Below are 21118 nucleotides of genomic sequence, written 5' to 3'. Positions count from 1 at the left end.
AATAAGGTTTGTCTTGAAATATGCTTTTACATTATTTTCGTTTTAGTTTTATATACAGTGCAGTATATAAAACTGATTAACGGCCAATTGTGTTTTAGAACAGCGTAACGGTGTCAAAAAGACAAATTTTAGCCGTACAAGTTACTTGAGCTCTTTTGAGATTGCGTATCTGTAATGTAAGGTATATCGACATCGAAAATACAAAACGAATGATGTTGTTCATTTTAAAATGCATGTTTAATAATTTATATTATTTAACAATAGTTAGTAAATGTATAAAAATATAAATCTTGCTTAAATATATTTAATAACAAAATAAGTTACAATAAAGTAAATGATAATTATATAATTTTATTAATAAGATGACTGGTCGAATAAATTCACTAGCATCACAGATTAAAAATTGGAGAAAGTAATATTTTTTTTGGACCTCAGAAGTGTATTGATTTGGCATTTATCTGGCATATTATATATGACTAAGCGACAAAACCCATTTTTTTTATTGTGTATTCCCGATGTGGAGGAAAAGATTACATGAACATGTAAAAGATTCACTTGATTTTCGCCTTGTTTAGTTCCTAAAAATTTTCCCAAAAGCATCATATCGAATTTTTGGACATTTAAATAGAGCATTAAATATAGATAAATTAAAAAACTAATTGCACAGCTGTGAAAGAAATCTTGAAACGAATCTTTTGAGCCTAATTAGTCCATGATTAGCCATAAATGCTACAGTAACCAACATATGCTAATGACGGCTTAATTAGGCTCAAAAAATTCATCTCGCAGTTTCCAGCCGAGCTATGAAATTCGTTTTTTCATTCGTGTCTGAAAACTCCTTCCGACATCCGGTCAAACCTTTGATGTGACCTATTTCCTAAAAAATTTTGCTATCTAAACACCACCTTTGTCAAAATGTATTGCAATAATCTAAGTTTTATATGTTCATAACCTAGTAGGAGTAGACTCAGTAGAGGGATGCATGTTGTTTTAACCATTTATATTGCTACGTTAACACGTGGGTATCAAACTGAGTTACTTTGTCTCTTTTGGGAATTTGTATTATTTTTAAGCTTATTATTTTTAATTTAAAATCAAATCCTCTGAAATATGTATTGTAACACTGTAATGTCACTCTCTGAGCCTGTTGACCACGTCACCTTTCCTAGCGTGACCAAATAATATCCTAATGTCGTGAGGAGTTGACATGGTTGGAATCTTCTGTCACACAAGTCTTGCTGGGTGACCAAATAACGCTGTTACATTATTCTCTGTTGTTTGTAAATAACAATGTCACGTTATTTTTTTCTTGTGATATTATTATTTAGCAACGCTAAGTGGAGTGATATGGTCAAAATATTTATATTTAAAAATAAGTTTTAGTATGGTCTAGGTATAAAGTTAAAAAAATAAAAAGGCTAAAAAAATCTTTTTTATGGTAGAACCTGCTCATGTATGCTCATGTCCTAATCTGACGTGGGTGCTTGCATCAGAGACATAGCCAGTGGTAGAGTTTGGCTGATGGGTGATAAGTTAACTTATCCGATACAGAAAACGTAATAATATATTAGTACATAATTAATTAATTATTAATTATTAAAAAAATAAAATAGACTCCATCCTTTAATCCTGTTAATCGTGTGTTAAGCAAAGACACGTTTAGGCTCCATTATGCAGTGCAGGGTAGGAGAAAACTCTTTTGCATGAGCATGTTTTTTAAATTATTAAACGGTGTATCTTTTTTAAAATTTTGTATGTAAAAGTTACTTCGAAAACTTATATTAATCAATTTTTAAAATATACAATTGCTCATCCTTAATTTATAATTTACTAATACGATACCTTCTTCTTTCTGTATTCTCAGACTCATTATTAGACACGCGACTTATAATAAACTAATATAAAATTAAGTGAAATATAAATCCACCAAACCAAAACATAACTACATTACGCTATATACTTCCGGTAAAATTTAGCAAGGAAAAAATCTCAGGCAACATTTCCCATTTTTTCCTTAAAAAACCTGTTGATGATTAGGGTCGGCAGTAAACTTATGGGGTGACTATCGAGCTCGGAATTCGATGGTTAAAATGAAGAGGGGGATGAGTTTACCCAGGTTCAGGCTCCCAACGTGGCGAGATAATACTTTACTCCTGCTTGGCGATTGTATTTCGTAGATGAATCTCTCTTGCCCTCGAGGGGTACCCCGTAACCCCTTATATAGTGGGGGAAGTGTTATAGATATGATAGAGTCCTAATCTAGTAAGATTAAGATCTATCCTAATTCGGTTATGGCCAGGGTCCGATGTACACGGCATGCAATGTGGTACATACCGGACTCCTAACCAATACCGTACATGTATATTCTTCTTCCTATTCGGTACCCCATTGACCGTACGTATTTGTATAGTCTCCGGATACCCCCGGTATAGGTATCCCACAAAACCCATAATAATAATAATATAATAATAATAATAATAATAATATTATTATTATTATTAAACTCCGTTGATTTTTTATATACGTTTGACTACTTGTCTTATTTAATTTTTTAAATATGTAAAACTATATATCTGCATAAAAGTATATTAACAATAAATAAAATGATATAAAAATAATTAATAATTATATAAATGTTTTAAATAAGACGAGTAATCGCGGCGTCAATAATTAAAAAAAAAGGGAGAGAAAGGCGTCTTCTCTAGCTCGCCCCCTCGCTCGCAGTGGCAGTCGCAGTCGCATTCCCACGCACACTCTCTCTTCCAGTTTCCAGTTGCAGTGAGTCCACTGCCAGCCAGCGCCGCGCCCCCTCCCCTTGCTTCTCGCCGCGGCAACGCACCGGCATCCACCGCCCGCCGCAGCATCAGCATCAGCCGACAAACCCTAGCCGCCACCGCCGCTGCCTTCCCGCCGGCGACGACCGGCATTAGGCCGGATCTGCCCCCGCCCCCTCCCTCCCACCCTCGCGGAGGCCGCCACTGGATTTTGGCGGAATGCGCTGAAGCAGGGGGGCCGGCCGGAATTCCTGCCCCTTGGGTCGCTCCGGCCAGCGAGCCAGGGTGGTGGCGCAGCGTGCAGTGCGTGTTCGGCGGCGGCGGCGCGCTGGCCTCCTCGCGCGCGGGTCCCACGCGGCCGGCCTCCATCTCGGTGCGAGGCGAATCGGAGGTATTCGTTCGGTTCCTCTCTCCTTGGGCGCGGGGCGGTGCCACTGGATGAGGTCCGCGGGGGCGTAGACCGGAGATGGAGATCCATCCGGGCTTGGATTTAGTTGTTCATCACCCATTACTAGCCTCTATCCGATTCCTTGCTCATTTGATGCGTGGTGCAGTACTGACAGCGCGATTTGTCAAAAAAAAAAATTCTTCTGAAAAAATTTACTGGGGTTCAGCTGAAACCCCAGTGCCCCCACGTTAGGTCAGCCGCAAGGCCCTCCAACATGGACATGGGCAGCTTCGTTTCTTGGAGGCTACTTTCTCGGGCCCTTTTGGTTGGTCCCTGATCCTGTTTGACTGCTTTTCAGGATGCCACTAGCAATCGTTTAGCTTTGTTAGTGTGGTTGGATGGATAATTTCGTCTGGTGGTGTGATTGGTTGGTTACTTTGGGCAATTGCGTGGCTCAAGAGTTCTCTCATTGGCTTACTGCCTTTTATGCCTTATCTTCCATATGCACCGTGTTAGCAACTCTTTTATGGCTTTCAGATTGTTTGTTTGTTCAATGGATTCTTTATGTTTTGATGCCGTTATTTTTTTTTGTGTTGAATTCTTGGTAAAATAGCTTGTGTTGCAGGCAGTTGTTCTTTATGGATTGTCGTCTCCTCAATCTGATATGTCGGAAAGGAGGAGCATAGGGAAGTTCCCTCAAAGAGACTACTAGTCTTTAAAGATGCCACCATCTCCCTCCCTGAGGAGGTCTCCTTCGAAGGAGATTTCCCACAGGAGGGGCCGCAGTTTTGGGAGTGCAGTGCCTGCTAAATCAAAGGATGATGAGCTCACATTGTTCAGTGATATGCAGAAAAATGACAAGGACAACTTCTTGTTGGAGTCATCAGATAATTTTGATGAAACGATCTGTAATGCTCATAACATCATCCCCATTTGTATAATCATCTTGTTTTTATTTTTTGTTGTCATATTCATTTTCGATGGTGAAATGTGTTATGTAATTGATACTCACTACTGGTTTCTGCTTCGTGTGTACCAGCAAAATTGAGCTATTTTCCGGATCTCAAGCTTGGCGTCAACATTGCCAGACGAGAAGAAAACCGTGATTTTCTTAATGTTGACGGTGAAAAGAATGATTATGATTGGTATGCATGCATGCTTAGTATTGCATTTTACTTTATTTTGTTTCAATTCATAGCACTGCTTATTTTTCTTTTGTTTGTACCTGTTAATTTGTTTTAGATGTCTCTTAATGTAACACCCATAGATTTAAGATAGACTGCAGCTTCTTCTTTTTTTTTTAATTTCGGCTATTTGTCCTTGTTTTGTTCAGTACGTAACAATGCAAGGTCTATTCTCGTTCTCTGTAGATAGACTGCTAGATAAACCTTCAAATGTGAACTGTTCATGATTCTTGCCCATTCTGTATTCATGTGCTGTTGTTTATTCATAAAAAATGAACCATTATTCAGCTGCTTAACACATGAGATGTTTGAGATTAGAATCTATGGCATGAAATGGTTAGTGCTTTTAACATCAGGTAAATGGCTGTATTTAAGTCATATCATATTCTTAGGAGCAAAAGGACGACTTGCAGATAGATATTTTAGTTGACACTTAATAAACATTTCTTGAATGTTCCAAATAGATAACTGATATATTGCTAGTGCAATGCTCCTACTTGTTCTTTGAATGCAATGAATTTGTAGGAGTTATTAGCTCTGCCCTTCCGTTAAATATTTGACACAGCCTTTTCTGTAAGTATCAGTTAAACAGTATTGCCATGTAACATCATTTTAAGATTATCAAAGAATATAAACTTTACTAGTTTACTATTGCCAGAAATTAGATATCATCTAGAAATTTGCTCACTGATATTCATACTTGGCTTATGCTAACAACTCATCTCTCCTGTATGAAGTAAGCCTCAAAATCTTCCTGGACTGGATTCTTTGATTCCTTTCTTCTGTCTGTTTTAGGATGGAAAAAGTCTACTTGACCCCCTGAAGTATTAGAGTTAGTCCACTTAACCCCCTAAAGTATGAAACCGGTTATTATACCCCTTAAAGTATTCAAATCTAACCCCATAGAGTCTTTAATAAGTTGTTCTGGACATATGGACTATGATATGGATAATGACATGGCAATGGAGTGTGTTCCGTACCTTTTTAACAAGCATAGGAGGTGATTGTTTGGCCTTTTCCATATTCACAAACGAAAAATAATTTGTGAATAAAACTTTTATATATGTATTCTTAGCGATCTAAAAGCCAAGACTGAAAAATAAACTTAGGTGAAAAAACCCCCAAAATCAGCTCTAAATTTAAGGTTGAAAATTCAAAATTTGGCTTATAAGCATAAGCAGAAGCAAAAAGATGACGGGTGATAATAACTTGGAAAATAAGCACATTAATGCTAATATGTAATTCTCAGGCTTGACTATCAGTGGTAGGAATGCATCGATTGGATTGACTTATGCCAAATGGACTAATGTGTGTGCCATATAAGCAATATTGCTGCCACATCATCGTCGAAATGGTCAAAACCACTTATAAACCCACACTAGGGGTTATTTGAACTGGTCTAGTACTTCAGGGGGTAAAATACTTTCATATTTCATGGGTTAAGTGGACCAACCCTTATACTTCAGGGAGTTAAGTAGACTTCTGCCTTATTAGGTTTTGTTATCCAATGTGAACACACACACACAACAACAAAAAAAAAAAAACTAGCATGGTTTTGAGTATTGATGTGTGTTTTGATGCTTCAAGGCTATACCGTCTAAAACCATAAAACACCTCTAGTTGTCTGTACTGTTATTGGTCATTATTTTGAGTTTGAAAGTTACACTCTGTCATCTAACTTTTTATTGAACAGGTTATTGACTCCTCCAGAAACACCACTTTTCCGTTCATTGGATGATGATGAAGACAAGCATGCTGGTCCAGCTCCTAGGGGCAGGCCTCAGACTAAGCCGATATCAATTTCAAGGTCATCAACGGTAAGTGCTTATCCTACCATAGATTATGTGAGTCCTGTTCTTGCATCATATTATAAGTAAATTATACCATAAATACAAATACCATGAGTTCCTGTAAATTTTCAAAAGCTGGTTTCTTGTAAACTCAAAATAAATTGACATAATAACTATTAATATAATTGTAAATTTCATGGATAACCTTCACGCTGTCATAAGAACGAAGAATTATGTTAAGAATAATATGTTTATGCACACTTACCTATTTTTACAAAAGATCATCAAGGAATCATTATTACGGTTAACTCCAATTTTTTATATTACGAAAGGTAATCATAACACTTACCTATTGTGGTTTGCACACAGATGGAAAATGCTCAAAGGTCTAGTAGAAGCAGTGCAAGCCCAAATAGACTAAGCTTGTCACCACGCTCAAGTAGCAATACAGCTCTGACAAGGACAAGATCAACGAATTCGTCTTCTCGATGTAGCCCACCTCTTTCTCTGCAATCATCCACACCATCACGAAGATCTCCAACTCCTCCTGGTAAGACATTAACACCACCACGGAGGTCACCAAGTCCTGCCTCAAGGAGGATGAGTGCTACTTCAAGTGGACCAACACTTAATGGAGCAAGGGGAGTTTCACCTGTGAAAACTAATCGTAGGTCATCTTCACCAAAATTTCAAGGATGGCAGTCAAGTGATCCTGGTTTCTCTTTTGATGCACCTCCAAACCTTCGCACATCTCTGTCAGACCGCCCAGTATCCCGCTCAAGGGGTGGATCCCCTTCATCTTTCAGTGGATTAAACATGGTTTCAAGAGGTAGAAGACAATCGATGTCTCCTACTCCATCAAGAAGGGCTATTTCATCCCATAGTACCGAACGAGATCATTTCAGTTCATACAGCAGAGCTTCTGTGACATCTTCTGGTGAAGATGATCTAGACTCTATGCAGTCTGTGCCAATTGATTATTCCAGCAGTCCAGCTGTAAAAAAAAGCCTGGCAGTGATGAAGACCAGAACAATTGCATCGTCACAGAAGTCATCCAAGAGTTTTTCTCCTAGTTCTGTCCCAAAGAGGTCATTTGATTCTGCTGTTTGGTTGATGGTAAGCATTGTTCTATTATGTTAACATTTCATTTTTGTGGCATTGAATATTATTATTTCTTATTTGGGAATTACATGTCTTAAATTGTTATATAATTATTGTATTAGTTGAATCTTCCCTCATAAACTATACTCTTTGGTACACATAGACTGACGTTTTTGCGCAGCCTATTTTACTGTAAGTCTGTAACTTAAACTCTTGACTTCCTTATTTAGCAGTATATTTTATTAGTACTGCATTTTAATTGACCCTACTTGCTAAGATAAAAAACATCATATTCCTTTTTAGGATCATCGCAAAGCACCTCAAAATATGTTCAGGCCACTTCTGTCAAGTGTCCCTGCCACCACTTTTGGAGCTGGCAAAGGAAATATTGTTCATCGCCCTACGTTTTCACACATTTCCTCCGTCACAACAAGCAGTAATGCCAGTTCTGAACATGGTGCCACTTATAGCCCTTGTGTGGACATTGACCATGAACGACATGATCTAGTTGGTCAATGGGAAGCAAATGACAGTCCCAGAATCCATGAAGAGATATTTATGTTTGATAAATCTGATGAGCTGAATGAGGGATCCAATTGTCATCAGCACAGTTTATCAACTACTTGCAGTGGCTTAGAAAACTCATCAGGAACAGCCAATTGTGTAGAAAGCACCAGAGAGGACCTTGATTTGAAAAGTAGAACAGCTGATCAGATTTCATATGGTATTGCAAGTAGTTCTGAGGTTGGAAAAGGTGAAATGGCCACATGTACTAGATGTGGAAAGCTGTTTAATGTGATGTATGTGGCTGGTGGTAATTATTGTGAAGAATGCGATTTCGGGGAGGGGATTTTTTCTGCAGGATCTAAGATACAAACTACAGAAGGACTGCATCACAAGGACCATACATTTACAGAGTCTAAAATCTGCATTCCATCAGAAGATTGTCCTATAACCCTAGATTGTGTAGAAGATAGCATCGAGGCATCTCTTGACCATCAGCTAGTGAGCAATGAACCTCCAGCTGATCATTTACAAAGGTGCTCGATTGAGTCAGTGGTGCACACAAATGAGGAAAAGATGTCGGGGAAGCACTTGATGTATCTTCAAGAAAATACTAGTCCACATGATATTAGCGACTCCACATTGGGAAATAACAATGATACTTCATCACATACATGTTGTGTAAGTGACTATCAAGAAGTAGAATCAGCACATGTGACAGAGTATGAGCCTCTCAGACTACAAAAAGGTAGCCAACATCATGAAATGCCCCAATGGCTGTCAGAATCAGAATCAGATTGCCAACGCAATGATTTTGTCTCTGATATGGTGGCCAGTGGTTCTCATGAACCTGGGTCAACTGGCTCTACAAGCCTTAAGGTTGAAAATACTGAGGGCAATGGTATATCGGTACTCCTATTGGAGGAGACAAGAAGCCAAAAATGGCCTATTTTGGAAGGGAGGCCTTTGGTTACTGCCAACATACATTGTTTGGAACCCTATTTTGCGGCAGATAGTGTCAGTTTGATGAAGCGTAGCTTTGGACGGGATAGCTCCTCAGCTTCTTCTTCCATTGATCTAGGTTCATCAAGGCAATCAGATGCACGCTTTGAGCGTCTTAAAAGTGGCAAGACGAGTGACTCTGAGAAGTCTCAAATAAGTTGTCAAAGCATTGCTCCAGTGTCGGATATGCTGATTAGCGGTTCATCAGCTTCACATTGCCCTCAGAGTTATGTAAATGTAGATGCTTGCCACCCGATCTGTAGTTTGGATACAAGTGCTTCGAGAACTGGGGTTTTTGCCGAAGAACATCATGAATCTTGTCAAGAAGCTCTTTCAAGTGCTATAGAGTGCTGGTCTGTTGCACAAGCCATTGTAAATGATGATTGCAAAGCAGTCGAAGATGAACTAACTCAGAATCAAGATACAGAAAGGATGGTTCATGATGATAATTTAGGTGTTAACATGTGTTCATCATACACTGAAGTGCCAAGTGACATCCCCCAGTCCTCTGCTGCTGACGGTAGCTTCATACAAAACACAGAGGAAGATATTCTAGAAGCTCCTGCCATCACTGACTACTCAATTGAAACTCTAGAACACCCATGTGATGAGAACAGTTCTGATATTCCTAGAATTCTGTTTGAAGAGGTTGCAGATGCTGCAGAAGAAAGCAAGTTGGGTGATTGTTGTGTATCATCTATCCCAGATGAGGTTGTGTCAGTTTCTTCAAGATATGCAACCAAAGATGGTATGAATTCATGGCTTGCTAATTTTAGTATCTCTCGTCTCCCGAAAAAACTAATAATCAAAGTTTGTTTTCTTTTAGTTCCATTAACTTGCAATTGTAATGTGTTGACCTGGTACATTTTGATATGGAAATGTTGCAGCCGTCTCAGAATCATATATACAAAGGCACAGAGTTGGTAGTGAGTGTTTAAAAAAAATAATTTAATTGCTTTTAGGAATTGAAGAAAAATATATAACCCTGCCATTAAAGTATCTTTTACATGATGAAAATAAAATATAACCAAACATGGACTTTTCACAATTCTTAAGTCTGTATAACAAAGCAGGTGGTAGATTTTACTGCAAGTAAAGATTGATGTTATTCAATCTTTTGTTTTTGCATCTAGTGGATGCATCACCTGAGCAGGCTTTATGCAACTATCTTACAACTCACCCCCTTTCATTTATCTAAGGTGTATTTTACATCTGTTATAGAATTAAACAGAGAAACTATTAAACAGTTAGTGGTTCTAAAGAAAAGTATCAAGTAACATTAAATAACCATTAAATAACAGTCTGTTGTCCTTTTACATGTCTGTTATAGAATTAAATTTACCTGTTGTTATGTATGCATAAACATTTGTTTGTCAGATCCAGATATCCATCCAATACATTTTTGTCTTTGCTTTATCCAACATCAGTTCATATACTTTTACTGTAACTACATAACATAAATTTCATGTCTGGCCTGCAGAAGGATCGGGGAAACAAATTCAGAGATGCTTCACTTTAGAAGAGGCTACGGATACAGTTCTCTTTTGTAGTTCCATTGTTCATGACCTAGCATACAAGGCTGCAACAATTGGACTGGAGAGAGAGCAGGAAGCCGAACTCGCTTATGCCCCTCGGCCAACACTTACCATGGTAGAAAAATTCATTCCAAGGGAGGATAGTTTGTTGAGAGGTCCTCACAGGCGAACGACGAGGCGCAAGGTTGAAAGGAAAATACCAGAAGGTGAATACATCACAGATACTGCCAGTACAGAAGTAATTACTAAAGAGCCAGTACCTGCACGTTCTTCTGAAATTACTACTACATCTGATAGCTTGAAGCCTCCAAAGATAGAATCTAAGTGCAACTGCACAATTATGTGAGTTATCCATGATTCTAATGTACAACCATTGAGACCTGGGAGTGGGATCTGAAGACCATATATACTAGTTGCATTGCCACTAAAGATGAACCCTGCACCAGTTCAGCAAATCAGCAGGTTTCTTGTGAGAATTTTCTGGCCACGGTGTATTTGTTTTCCTTTTTTTTTTCTTTTTGGTAATAGAGGTGCTTGGGCTATTCTTTTGTAAATTCTTCCTTCCCCATTTTGCTCTGTATGTTAATTCTACGTTCTGCGTGCCGTGTGATTATATTTTAGTTTGCCAAAGAAATGAAATTTCGGTTCCCACGTAAAGAAAATGTGTACCACTTCTGCCTCATATCATATGTTCACGTCACTTTTGTTGAAATCTCTGATCTAATCTCTCTTTACCTGTATTGAAATGTAAAGTAAATACACCCCCGTAGGGCACTACTTCAAGAGGGGAAAAAAAAAACTAGGTGAAATCATGAATTGAACACAGAAAAACAATTGTAATTTGTAAGAGTAGAAGGTCCTCTCACTCGACAGAAAAACTACCACCACCGATTTTTTTTGGATTCTTTCTACCATTTTTTAATTTTTTTTTGAAATATCGAGAAATTTGGCAAACCTTTGTATACCCTGCCCGGCACAAACTTCATGTTTCATGGTTGGTCAAATTAATAATGGTATAAATACATCTATTTTATATAATCTTAGATATTTAAATATCTCTAAAACAAATAGTAGTATCAATGCATACATATATTAATATAAACATAAAATTTTCGTATTATTTTGATTAATCATCCATATTTTGATTAATTGTTTGATGACACCCTCTCCGTCCGATACTCGCATTCTGTTTTTCACGATATAGGTTTTTTTCTTCCCTCAAAAAAATAGAGTTAATAAAGGTGATTGACATGTAAGTCTAAAGTTATTTTTTTTCTTTTGGTAATTAGAGAGTTGGTGGGGTAGGTGGCAGATTCACTGTCACCAGCCATCACCATTGGGAATGTTTACAGGAGTACAAATAAAATATATATTACCACCCTCTATTCCTTTCATTTCTAGGAAGCTTGATGTATTTTTTGCCAATTTTAGTTGGATGCATTGTAGCTTTTCATATCCTCTAATTTCCATGTTGGGTGATTAACGTTAGCCCCATGAGTCAAAGAATGCCTACAAGGAAGAATTAATCATAGAGCGTATCTTAATTAACTAGCTCCGGCTATAAATTTGTAGTAAATGAATTAACTAAACCCGGCCTCTATATCCAAACCATATATACGGAGCCCGCTCCGGCTACGAATGTAACCTAAGGTTATAATAATTTTTGGTAATTCGGTGCATATATATACTGAGTATGCAGTAACAAGCTACAAGGCGGCGAGGCTGTGGAGCGCCTGGAGCAGCACCGGCTTGAAGCGGCGGATGTCGACGGCGACGTCCTGGTGTTTCAAGAACGTCTGCCTGACGAACGCGAACCCCCTCTTGTGCAGCGCCGTCGGGTTGGTGAACACCTCGTGGTCGCGCGGGTACCTGTCCTTGAGCGTGCTCTCGTCGACGGCGACCTCGTACTGGATGTACCTCAGCCCCATCGCCACCGCCGGCGCGCCGAAGTCCAGCTGCGCCACCCACCGCAGCCCGCCCCACGGCACGATCTGCACCACCGCCGCGCCGGGGGGCAGGAACGCCATGTTCGTCAGCCCGGCGCCGTGCACGCCCACCACCGCGTCGAACGAGTTGACGCGCCGCCCCGTGTCCGCGACGTCGGCGGCGGTGGTCGCGTACAGCTCGCCGCTAACCACGGCCTCGAAGCCCACCTCCTCCGCGGCGCGGACCACGGCGTCGGTGTTGAGCAGCAGGCGGGTGCCGCGGCGGGAGATGACGAGCAGGCGAGGCCGGGGCGCGCCGCCGCCGCCGGGGCGCGTGGGCGCGTCGCGGGGCAGCGAGAGCGCGCGCCGGAGGAACCGCGTGAAGCCGGGCATCCCGAGCCCGTCGGGGCTGCGTTCGCGGTCGATGGTGAGCTCCCCCCCGTGCGCGCGCAGGCCGACCACGGCGTGGCTGAAGCAGTGCACCTCCCCGGCGGCGCGGGCCGCGGCGAGGTCGAGCGGCGGGTGGCGCGACAGACCGCGCAGGACCGCGCCGTACTTGGCGAGCCACCACCGGGCCGCGTCGGTCACGACGAGCTGCACGTCGCCGCGGTACCGCCGCGCGGTGTTGTACAGCGGGACGATCACGTCGGTGAAGTCGTGGAAGAGGTTGCCCGTGTACCCGCCGATCGAGAACACCACCGCCGGCGACGCGTGCGTCCTCGTACACCGCGGCGCCGCCGTCGTCGTCGTCCGCACCGTGACCTCGGTGACGCGGCCCATGCTCGTGGCGTCGCCCTTCCGCGCGTACGGCCGCACCTTGTACGTCGCCCCGCCTGCGCCGGCGCTCGCTGGGTCGACGACGAGGAAGAACGACGAGGCATTCGCGTCCATGCGGATGTCGCCGGAGAGCTCGCAGACGTCGCTGCGGTGGTCGGAGAAGTCGCACAGCGGCGGTCGCGGCTGGTCCAGGCGATCTGAACGCGTCGTGTTGTCCCCTGAAGGAGATGCAAAGTTAGAAACCATCACATGACATGATACATGCTGTTAATGTGCATCAAAATTAGAATTGTATATGGTCATGTAAAAATGGGAAACAGTTTTTAGCACATCCATTGTATACTTGCATGTCATCTAAATAGTTATTAAAAATATAAAAAAATTTGGCAAGATAGATTAATATGAGTTATATCACTCCACGAACATGCAAATTTAAATTCAACTTTTACAATTATAGTAAAAAATCAAACAAAATTGAAACCAAGTATATGCATATTCATAATTGTTTTTATTATTTTTGCTACAACTTGTAGAAGTTAAATTTAAACTTGCATGTTTGTAGAGTGATATAACTCATATTTATCTATCTGGTCAATTTTTTTATATTTTTTTATGACTATTTAGATGACATGCAATCAATAGGCGGAGCTTAAAAAATACTCTCTCTATTGTTTCATTTAAAGCAGTTAGCTTTTATACGTATATTTGAGCACTTGTCCTATACAAAATTGATATGTAAGTATGAAAAAAATAAGCAGTGTTTAAATTTCCTTTAATAATAAAGCAAATAAAAATAATAACTAGGTATTATACTAAAATATGATTATTGAGAAAGACGAGATTCACTTTTCGATGAGTAAGACCTATACAGAATTCTTGGGAAAGACAATGTTTCTATTACAAATGTACGGTAGGAGGGGACAAAAGCCAGAACATTGCCATCTTTGCTTGTGTTGTATAGGCCATGTTTAGTTTCTAAAATTTTTTCAAACCATCACGTCGAATCTTTGGACATATAAATGATAAACATTAAAACTAATTACATAATTATGGGAAAAATCGTGAGACGGATCTTTTGAGCCTAATTAGGATAGGATTAGCCATAAGTGCTACAGTAACCAGCATATGCTAATGATGGATTAATTAGACTCAAAAGATTCGTCTCGCGGTTTCCAGGGGAATCTAAAATTTGTTTTGTAATTAGATTATATTTAGTACTTTAAATGTGTATCCGAAGATTTGATGTGATGTTTTTGAAAAAAAAATTACAAACTAAACAAGGCCTTAAACAAAGCTCTGTCTAATATTTCGACAGAATTTAGAGGTTTTAAGTAAAAGTTAAAATATTGAAGAGGCCGAAACTCCATGGAATTTTTCAGAAATACTTTTAAATCCTCTTTGGAGATATCTAGTCATTTCTTACATTGTATCTAACTAGTTATAAGAAAATTTAACATCGTAGATTAGTTTGTGATATTTCATTTCACGAATACCTAAGACCAAATTTGATTTCTACAATATTAAAAATATAAATATTACTGTGAATGCGTGCATACTACTCGAAATTTAATGTGTTCTTTTTGTTACAACACACTTCACGTATTAATCTATCGTGCTAAAATTTCTTTTAAGTAAAAACGAGGAAACATTCCCATTCCCCGTAGGGATTAGAATTCAATTTTGGAGTCTTTTACGAATTCAATTTTTCTGAAATATCCAGTGCGTGGGCGTGTTCTACACACCTCCGGCGACTGCGGCCTCAACCGGGCTTTGTCTTGGCCCGCCGCGTCGTCGCCGGCTGCACGCGGGTGGTGGTTGGCACGTCAAACTTGGGAGTGCGTGCCAGCCACCAGGTGCGGCTATTAACTACTGCTACCGTCGCCGTCGGTGCGGTTGTCGAAGATACCTGGTGCCGCCGCTTGGCCGTCGCCGTCGGAGTTCGCCGCCGGCACCATCTCCGATTCTCTCTCCACGTCACTCGTCGTCCGCGCTCCGGCCACCGCCGTTTGGTTGGCCACATTGGCTACGTGCACGCGTTCTTTGGCTGCCTCGTCGTCCGCGGCGGCGGCGTTGCTCCTCTGCTGCAGGAGGTCGCCGTGGCTCTCGCTCGCTCCCTGTCCCTGCGGCGGCGCGGCGCGCAGCCGCAGCGACGCCCTTGCTCCCACTGCACGGAACCAACGGGAACGCTGTGAGGTTCATGCGGAAGCTAGCTCAGAGATGAATCATTCATGCACCGGCGAGGCCTGGAGCGTTAAAGCGAATGGGAGTGGCAGCACTGACGGACGTCGAGGCCAATGGCGTCGTGGCCGGAGGAGAGGAGGAAGACGAGAAGGAGGAAGAAGAAGCAGCAGAATCCGGCGGCGACGGACAGACGCCTCAGCGACCCCTGTGACTCCAGCCGCAGCAGGGACGCTACTCCGCCGCCCGCCGGCTTGTCGCCACCCCCGCCGCCGCCGCCTTTCATCGCCGACGATCGACGAGCTTAAAACTACAGCAATTCGTGCAGAGGATGCGGCGGAGAGAACCGAGACACGGAGCAGCGCAGAGCTTAACGAGGCGTTCTCGCCCTCACGGCGGTTCGCGCGCCGCTTTCAAACTTTTTTTTTTTTTTTTTTGCAAAGATCCTTAGATTTTTGTAAAAAAATGTAACGTATGCCCTTATTTGGATTAAATACTTATGGTTTTTTGACAAAAGACCAGATGAACAAGGCAAATTGTGGGGTTTGGTGGTAAATTTGGGTAGAATCCGACGGTGACTGTAAGTAACCTGGCGAACTGAAAAACAGGGGAAGAACAGAGCAAGTTCAGAGAGTTTTGGTGCTGCAAACTTCAGCAGCGTTTTCTCGGTTCCATCTTCCTCCACCGCTCGTCCACCAGCTTTCTCGCCGGATATGATAACTCACCGCCCCATCCATGCTTTCACTACTCCCGCCACCGCCGATTGCGCCAGTCATCGGTGAGGCTAAACCCCTGTTGTCACACCGGTGCTGCTACGGCCTCCATCGCCGCGTCCTCAGAACCCCATACACCAACCCTAGCTCCTCTGGGTTGTTGCCTTGCCGTCTCATAATCCAGGCGATGGAAGATAGAGTACAGCCATGACGACACACCAAATTGTCCAGTGTTACTAGACCCGAACATGGTTCTCTCCCCATCCCCATCGGTGGCAAGGAGTTCGTCGCCATGAACATGAGGGGAACGTATTCTGATCACTCGAGGGATGTCCCCTCGTCTATTGTATGTTATTTAAATAGTCATAAAAAATTATGAAAATAGATTAATATAAGATATATCACTACATAAACATGCAAGTTTAAATATAACTTCTACAATTCATAACAAAAATAACAAATTGAACTCTAGATAGTATACGTATACTCACAGTCATATTTGTTATTTTTGTTATATACTGTAGAAGTCATATTTAAATTTGTATTTTTATGTAGTGATATATCTTATATTAATCTATCGTCATAATTTTTTTCAAAAATTTTTATGACTATTTAAATATCATGTAATAAATGAGGGGATATCGCCTCGAGGGTTTAAAATCCATTGCCCGAACGTGAGCCCAAGCCACAAGTCGTTGTTCCATCTGACTGACGTCTGGCCACATTCACCTTGTCGCTGCCTCCATCCCATTGAGATGACGCAGTTGCATGTCCTCGGCACGTCGTCACCGCCAGATTTGGCTGGGGGCACCTAGATTTTTTCAAGAGGGAAGGCTAGATCCAAGCCCCTTAGTCGCCGTCGGCCATGAGCTCCTCCGGGCCGCAACCCGAGAGCCACCTTGCTCGTGGCAACCTTAACGACAACCACATCCTACCCTACCCCTGAGCCTCCTACCGGCAACTTCTGTGGAGCCCACGCACACCATCACTACCAACGAAGCAAGGAAGAAGAACACCCCGCCACCACCATCCTTTCCTCCGCACAGTTTCCTACGGCCGATTCTAGTGACAATGAGAGGAGATGGACGGTGCTAGGGCGGAACTATCGGTGCTCCGGTTGCTATCTTGCTACCCAAGTCGCCCTGAGGAGGATGACGTGAATGCAGCACAACTCTAATAACTTATTTTGGATAAACAAAAAAAATGTGAACATAGCAACTAGATTATCCAGACTGGTAGGCTTCCCCTATTTACGCGTAAAATATGAAATGTAGATTCATCTTTCAAGGTAAGGATCCCTCAATAATAAAATTTAGTATAAACACCCAATTTTCTCAAGAATTCATCATAAGTCCTAACTACGAGAGTGATAAGAGCAGGAACAATAGCAATCTATAAGCCAACTATAAACATATTTTAAGGAGATATGAGAGTAGAAAGAAGAGCAGCGAGCTACAAATTTTGTAGCCAGCTGTAGCACGGATTTCAAGACGCATTGTGTGTATGATAGATGGGACTAAGTATTAATAGTGTAGTATATGTTTTGTAGGTAACTATTATATAAATTGCCTATTAGATTGACTATAGATGATTTGGAGTTATTAGTTGGTTATACTATTGGACTTGCTCTAAGGAAGACCCTCACCTTTCACACACGAGCCATAATTTAATTTTAAGAATTATTTATCAAGGTTTTCAAGATCTTAAATATTTTCCCCTTTCAACTCCCAAAAACTACCGAACTTTTTAAAACCTTAAAAGATTTTCATATTCAAACCCGTTAATTAAGCCTAATTCTTTTATTGGTTTAAAAATCATTTCTTACTATTTTTGATGTCCCTACCACCTCACATTTATCATAAATCATCTGTGATGGACCAAAACAACGGCCCTAGATAATGTCAAAAGCACAACACATATGCTTTAACAGCTACACTTACGCACCTGATTGTCGTTCGTGCCGAGGAGACGTCGCTTGCACGGCGGCGGCAGTCTGCAGCGGTTTGTCTTCTCCGGCCACATCCTCCTCGCCGCCTGTGCGTGCGTCGGTGCGGTCGTGGAAAGACGCCACGTTAGACGACGTACCTGGTGCTGCTGCTCGGTCGCCGGAGATAGCTGCCGGAGCGCGCAGCGACGACGGCGGCGCCCTCGGTCCCGCTGCGTCAGAGGTGAGGATCATGATTCAGAGATCGAGGAAGCATATATGCACGGAAGGGGAAGAGCTAGCATAGCAGCAAGCGCTGACGTACGGCGGGTGTCGAGGAGAACGATGGCGTCGTGGCGGGTGGAGAGGAGGAAGACGAGGAGGAAGAAGAAGGAGCCGGCGGCGAGGGAGAGCAGCCTGAGCCGCCGTGAGTACTCCAGCCGCTGCAGCGACGACGGCACTCCTCCTCCTCTGCCGCCGCCCCTCAGCTTGTTGTCGCCGCCGCCTTTCATGGCCGCCGGCCGGCAGAAGAGAACCGATCGAGAAATTGGAGAAACCAACTAGTCAGCTACCGGCAGTGATCGCCACGCGAGGAATGGCTATCTTATTTGCGAGTAGAGTAAGATTTTACTTGTTAATTATTGTAGTGTGTTTGTGGCGTGCATGTGGGCCGTGACATGGGCGCATCATGAGGCTGCCGGCTCGGTGGACAAAGCGGGCAGCTGAAGCTTCCCTCCTCGTCTCAGCTTTAGGCCGTTGCCAGCCTAGACTGCCTAAAATTGCCAACCTGGTTGAACTTTTTTTAGCATCGCAGTAGAGTTAAAAATTTTTCACTTTTGCTATTGATTGAATGTTTGATTTTTTTTTTCTTCTGTCAAACACGCACGCAATACATGGGGGCTGAGGCGAGGACGTGTATGAAATTTTTAACTTGCGTACACATTTTTAAATTATCATCCAATAACAATGGGTAGATTTGATGGATGAAATTAAAATTTCTAAACATTTAATCATTAGATGAATCCAAAGTTTTAAGCTCAAAAACATATACTACCTCCGTTTCTAAATGTTTGACACTATTAACTTTTTTATAAACGTTTAACTATTCGTCTTATTTAAAAACATTACACAATTATTAATTATTTTTATATCATTTCATTTCTGGTTAAATATACTTTTATGTATATATCAATTATTCATTATTTTTATATCATTTTATTTATTGTTAAATATATTTTTAATATATATATATATATAATTTTAAATTTTTGACAAAATTTTTGAATAAGACTAATAATTAAATGTGTATAAAAAAGTCAATGTCGTCAAATATTTAGAGAAGGATAGGGTAAAAATTAAGCGATATAAACCGCCCAGCCAATCGGAACTGGCCCGGCCTAATTGGTAACAACAGTTTGGGCTAGGTTTCCTGTCAGCCCAACAACCCAAGGGCCTCCACCCGGGCCACGGGCGCACGGCAAGGTTCTTCTTCTTCAACCTCTCCACCGCCGCATCGCCCGCTCCTCCGCGACCACCGCACGCGCTCGCCCGACTCCTTCACCGGCGACACCGTGCCGCCGGCTTCCCGCCGCTAGAGACCTTGCCGCCGGCCGTGCGTGCGTGCGTGAGCCGTGGTCTGTAGCCTTCGCCGTCTCGGGCTGCTGGAAGGGACGACGACGGCTACGGAGCCCACGCTGCTCCAAGGCGTTTCATACAATTGTGGGTGAAACCGTTGTTTTTTTTTTCTTTGGCCATCAGAAAGAAAATTATCTTGCTTAGTATCACCTTGATCAGGAGCGGCACATTGTGGAGACATATGTTCTCTTTGTAGCTGCTAGGTAAGCTGATTGTTTCCCCTCTCTGTCTGTAGGAAGTAGGAACAAAGGACGGATTAGATTTCAAGGGGAGACCAAGGGGTGGCGAGTGAAACAAAAGTGGAGATATATATAAGTCTTGCCTCCGGTGCAATGATTCTGTTTGATCGTAACGCATGGATTTTTGGCTTCTCGTACATTTAGTAATTATACTAGCAAGATGACCGTGCTTCACTACGGATAAAAAAATCATTATATATTAAAGAAACCACTAAAACATATATGAAACGTAGTAATAATTAATTAATTATGATAACTATATATCATGTTAGTAAAATTTAACAAACAATCAATCCCATAAAGAGCAATTAATCATTGCATGTTTTCACTATACATGATTCAACAATAATGGGATGTGAATGTGAAATTGTCTAGCTAAGACTTCATAATTTGCAAAATCATTTTACATTTAGTCTCATAAATATAGCCAGGATATTATTTCTCATGAAGAAAAAAGATTCTAGAGATAATGACTAAGAAATACTATCAAAATCACATCAGCAGGCTCAAACAACCCAGAGGCTTCGATCATAAATTTGTTGTCAAACGCTTTATAAAATAGGACACATCTAAAGAAGACAAAATGTTACTTAGCATAAATGATAAAAAAAAATCAGTACGTACTTAGAACAGATGACTTGGAATGTACATTTCTAAGCCATCAAAAGTTATTTAGGGGGTGTTTGTTTCCCTTCAACTTTTTTTAAGTCCCTGTCACATCGAATGTTTGGACATTAATTAGAAGTATTAAATATAGACTATTAATAAAACCATCCTCATACTTTGGACTATTTCGCGAAACAAATCTATTAAGCCTAATTAGTCCATAATTAGCGAATGTGATGCTACAGTAAATATTTGCTAATCGTGGCTTAATTAGGCTTAAAAAATTTATCTAGTGAAATAGCATTTATTTATGCAATTAGTTTTGTTATTGGTCTATAATTAATACTTCTAATTAACGTACGAACATTCGATGTAACAAGGGACTACCAAAAAGTCCATGTATCCTAACAACCCCTTAGTTAGATGGAGCAGAGAACAGCGAGGATGTACGATGGATATAAGGACATTACACACACTCTCTCCTAGTTTAAATTCTGATTTTTTTAGCTTTCTCCTTATTTTATCTTTCCTTTTTTTTTTCCTTCTGTCTTCTCTTCTTTCTTTTCTCCTTCTTCTTTTCTTCATTATTTTCCTCTGAGGGCGGAGAGGGAGTCGAAGACGGGCTATGACGGCACGGTGATAATTTTGCACTTTGCAATTTCTTAGATTAAGCTCTCTTTTTAAATAAAAGTGCAATTAAATTTTTGTCCTTCTACTTGAAATTACATATATGAAAAATAATTTTCATTAGTAAACTTTCTACTTATACAAAATATTTTGATTCATAAACATGATACATAAATAAAAACTTCTATTTATAAAATTTTTACATAAATAGACATA

The 21118-nt window shown here is 41.2% G+C and overlaps 2 protein-coding genes across 3 annotated transcripts; one reads left to right on the top strand and one right to left on the bottom strand.

Annotated features, from left to right (window-relative positions):
* The first annotated feature begins 3616 nt into the window (after window positions 1-3616).
* LOC102711930 lies at window positions 3617-10969 on the top strand. The gene is made up of 6 exons (XM_006663862.3): window positions 3617-4070; window positions 4202-4307; window positions 6040-6163; window positions 6506-7252; window positions 7541-9491; window positions 10224-10969. Exons 1-6 carry the CDS (start codon window positions 3884-3886, stop codon window positions 10622-10624), a joined length of 3516 nt encoding a protein of 1171 aa, XP_006663925.1. The 5' UTR covers window positions 3617-3883; the 3' UTR covers window positions 10625-10969.
* A 590-nt stretch (window positions 10970-11559) lies between these two features.
* On the bottom strand, window positions 11560-18358 carry LOC102718135 (alpha-1,3-arabinosyltransferase XAT2-like). Of its 2 annotated transcripts, none has more exons than XM_040529583.1 (3): window positions 15261-15576; window positions 14887-15144; window positions 11560-13198 (listed from the first exon to the last, which is right to left on the bottom strand). In XM_040529583.1, the coding sequence occupies exons 1-3, from the start codon at window positions 15442-15444 to the stop codon at window positions 11985-11987; spliced, it is 1656 nt and encodes a 551-aa protein (XP_040385517.1). In that variant the 5' UTR covers window positions 15445-15576; the 3' UTR covers window positions 11560-11984. The 2 variants fall into 2 exon arrangements, with proteins under 2 accessions (XP_040385517.1, XP_040385518.1); XM_040529584.1 differs by lacking the exons at window positions 14887-15144; window positions 15261-15576 and adding exons at window positions 17816-18028; window positions 18121-18358 and having other exon boundaries at window positions 11562-13198.
* Between the last annotated feature and the right edge of the window lie 2760 nt (window positions 18359-21118).

The sequence above is a fragment of the Oryza brachyantha genome, chromosome 12, assembly GCF_000231095.2.
Source record: "Oryza brachyantha chromosome 12, ObraRS2, whole genome shotgun sequence".
In the NCBI taxonomy this organism is placed as follows: Eukaryota; Viridiplantae; Streptophyta; class Magnoliopsida; order Poales; family Poaceae; genus Oryza; species Oryza brachyantha.
This window is presented reverse-complemented; position numbering and strand designations above follow the sequence as displayed.

What these genes read in the sequence shown, in the direction of transcription:
- LOC102711930 (XM_006663862.3), top strand. Translation starts at nt 3,884, where the DNA reads ATGCCACCATCTCCCTCCCTGAGGAGGTCTCCTTCGAAGGAGATTTCC. An exon ending in ATTCTGCTGTTTGGTTGATG is followed by an intron (nt 7,253 to 7,540) that starts GTAAGCATTGTT and finishes ATTCCTTTTTAG; the next exon opens with GATCATCGCAAAGCACCTCA. An exon ending in AAGATATGCAACCAAAGATG is followed by an intron (nt 9,492 to 10,223) that starts GTATGAATTCAT and finishes TCTGGCCTGCAG; the next exon opens with AAGGATCGGGGAAACAAATT.
- LOC102718135 (XM_040529583.1), bottom strand. Translation starts at nt 15,444, where the DNA reads ATGAAAGGCGGCGGCGGCGGGGGTGGCGACAAGCCGGCGGGCGGCGGA. An exon ending in CGCCATTGGCCTCGACGTCC is followed by an intron (nt 15,145 to 15,260) that starts GTCAGTGCTGCC and finishes GGTTCCGTGCAG; the next exon opens with TGGGAGCAAGGGCGTCGCTG. An exon ending in CGGCCAAGCGGCGGCACCAG is followed by an intron (nt 13,199 to 14,886) that starts GTATCTTCGACA and finishes CATCTCCTTCAG; the next exon opens with GGGACAACACGACGCGTTCA.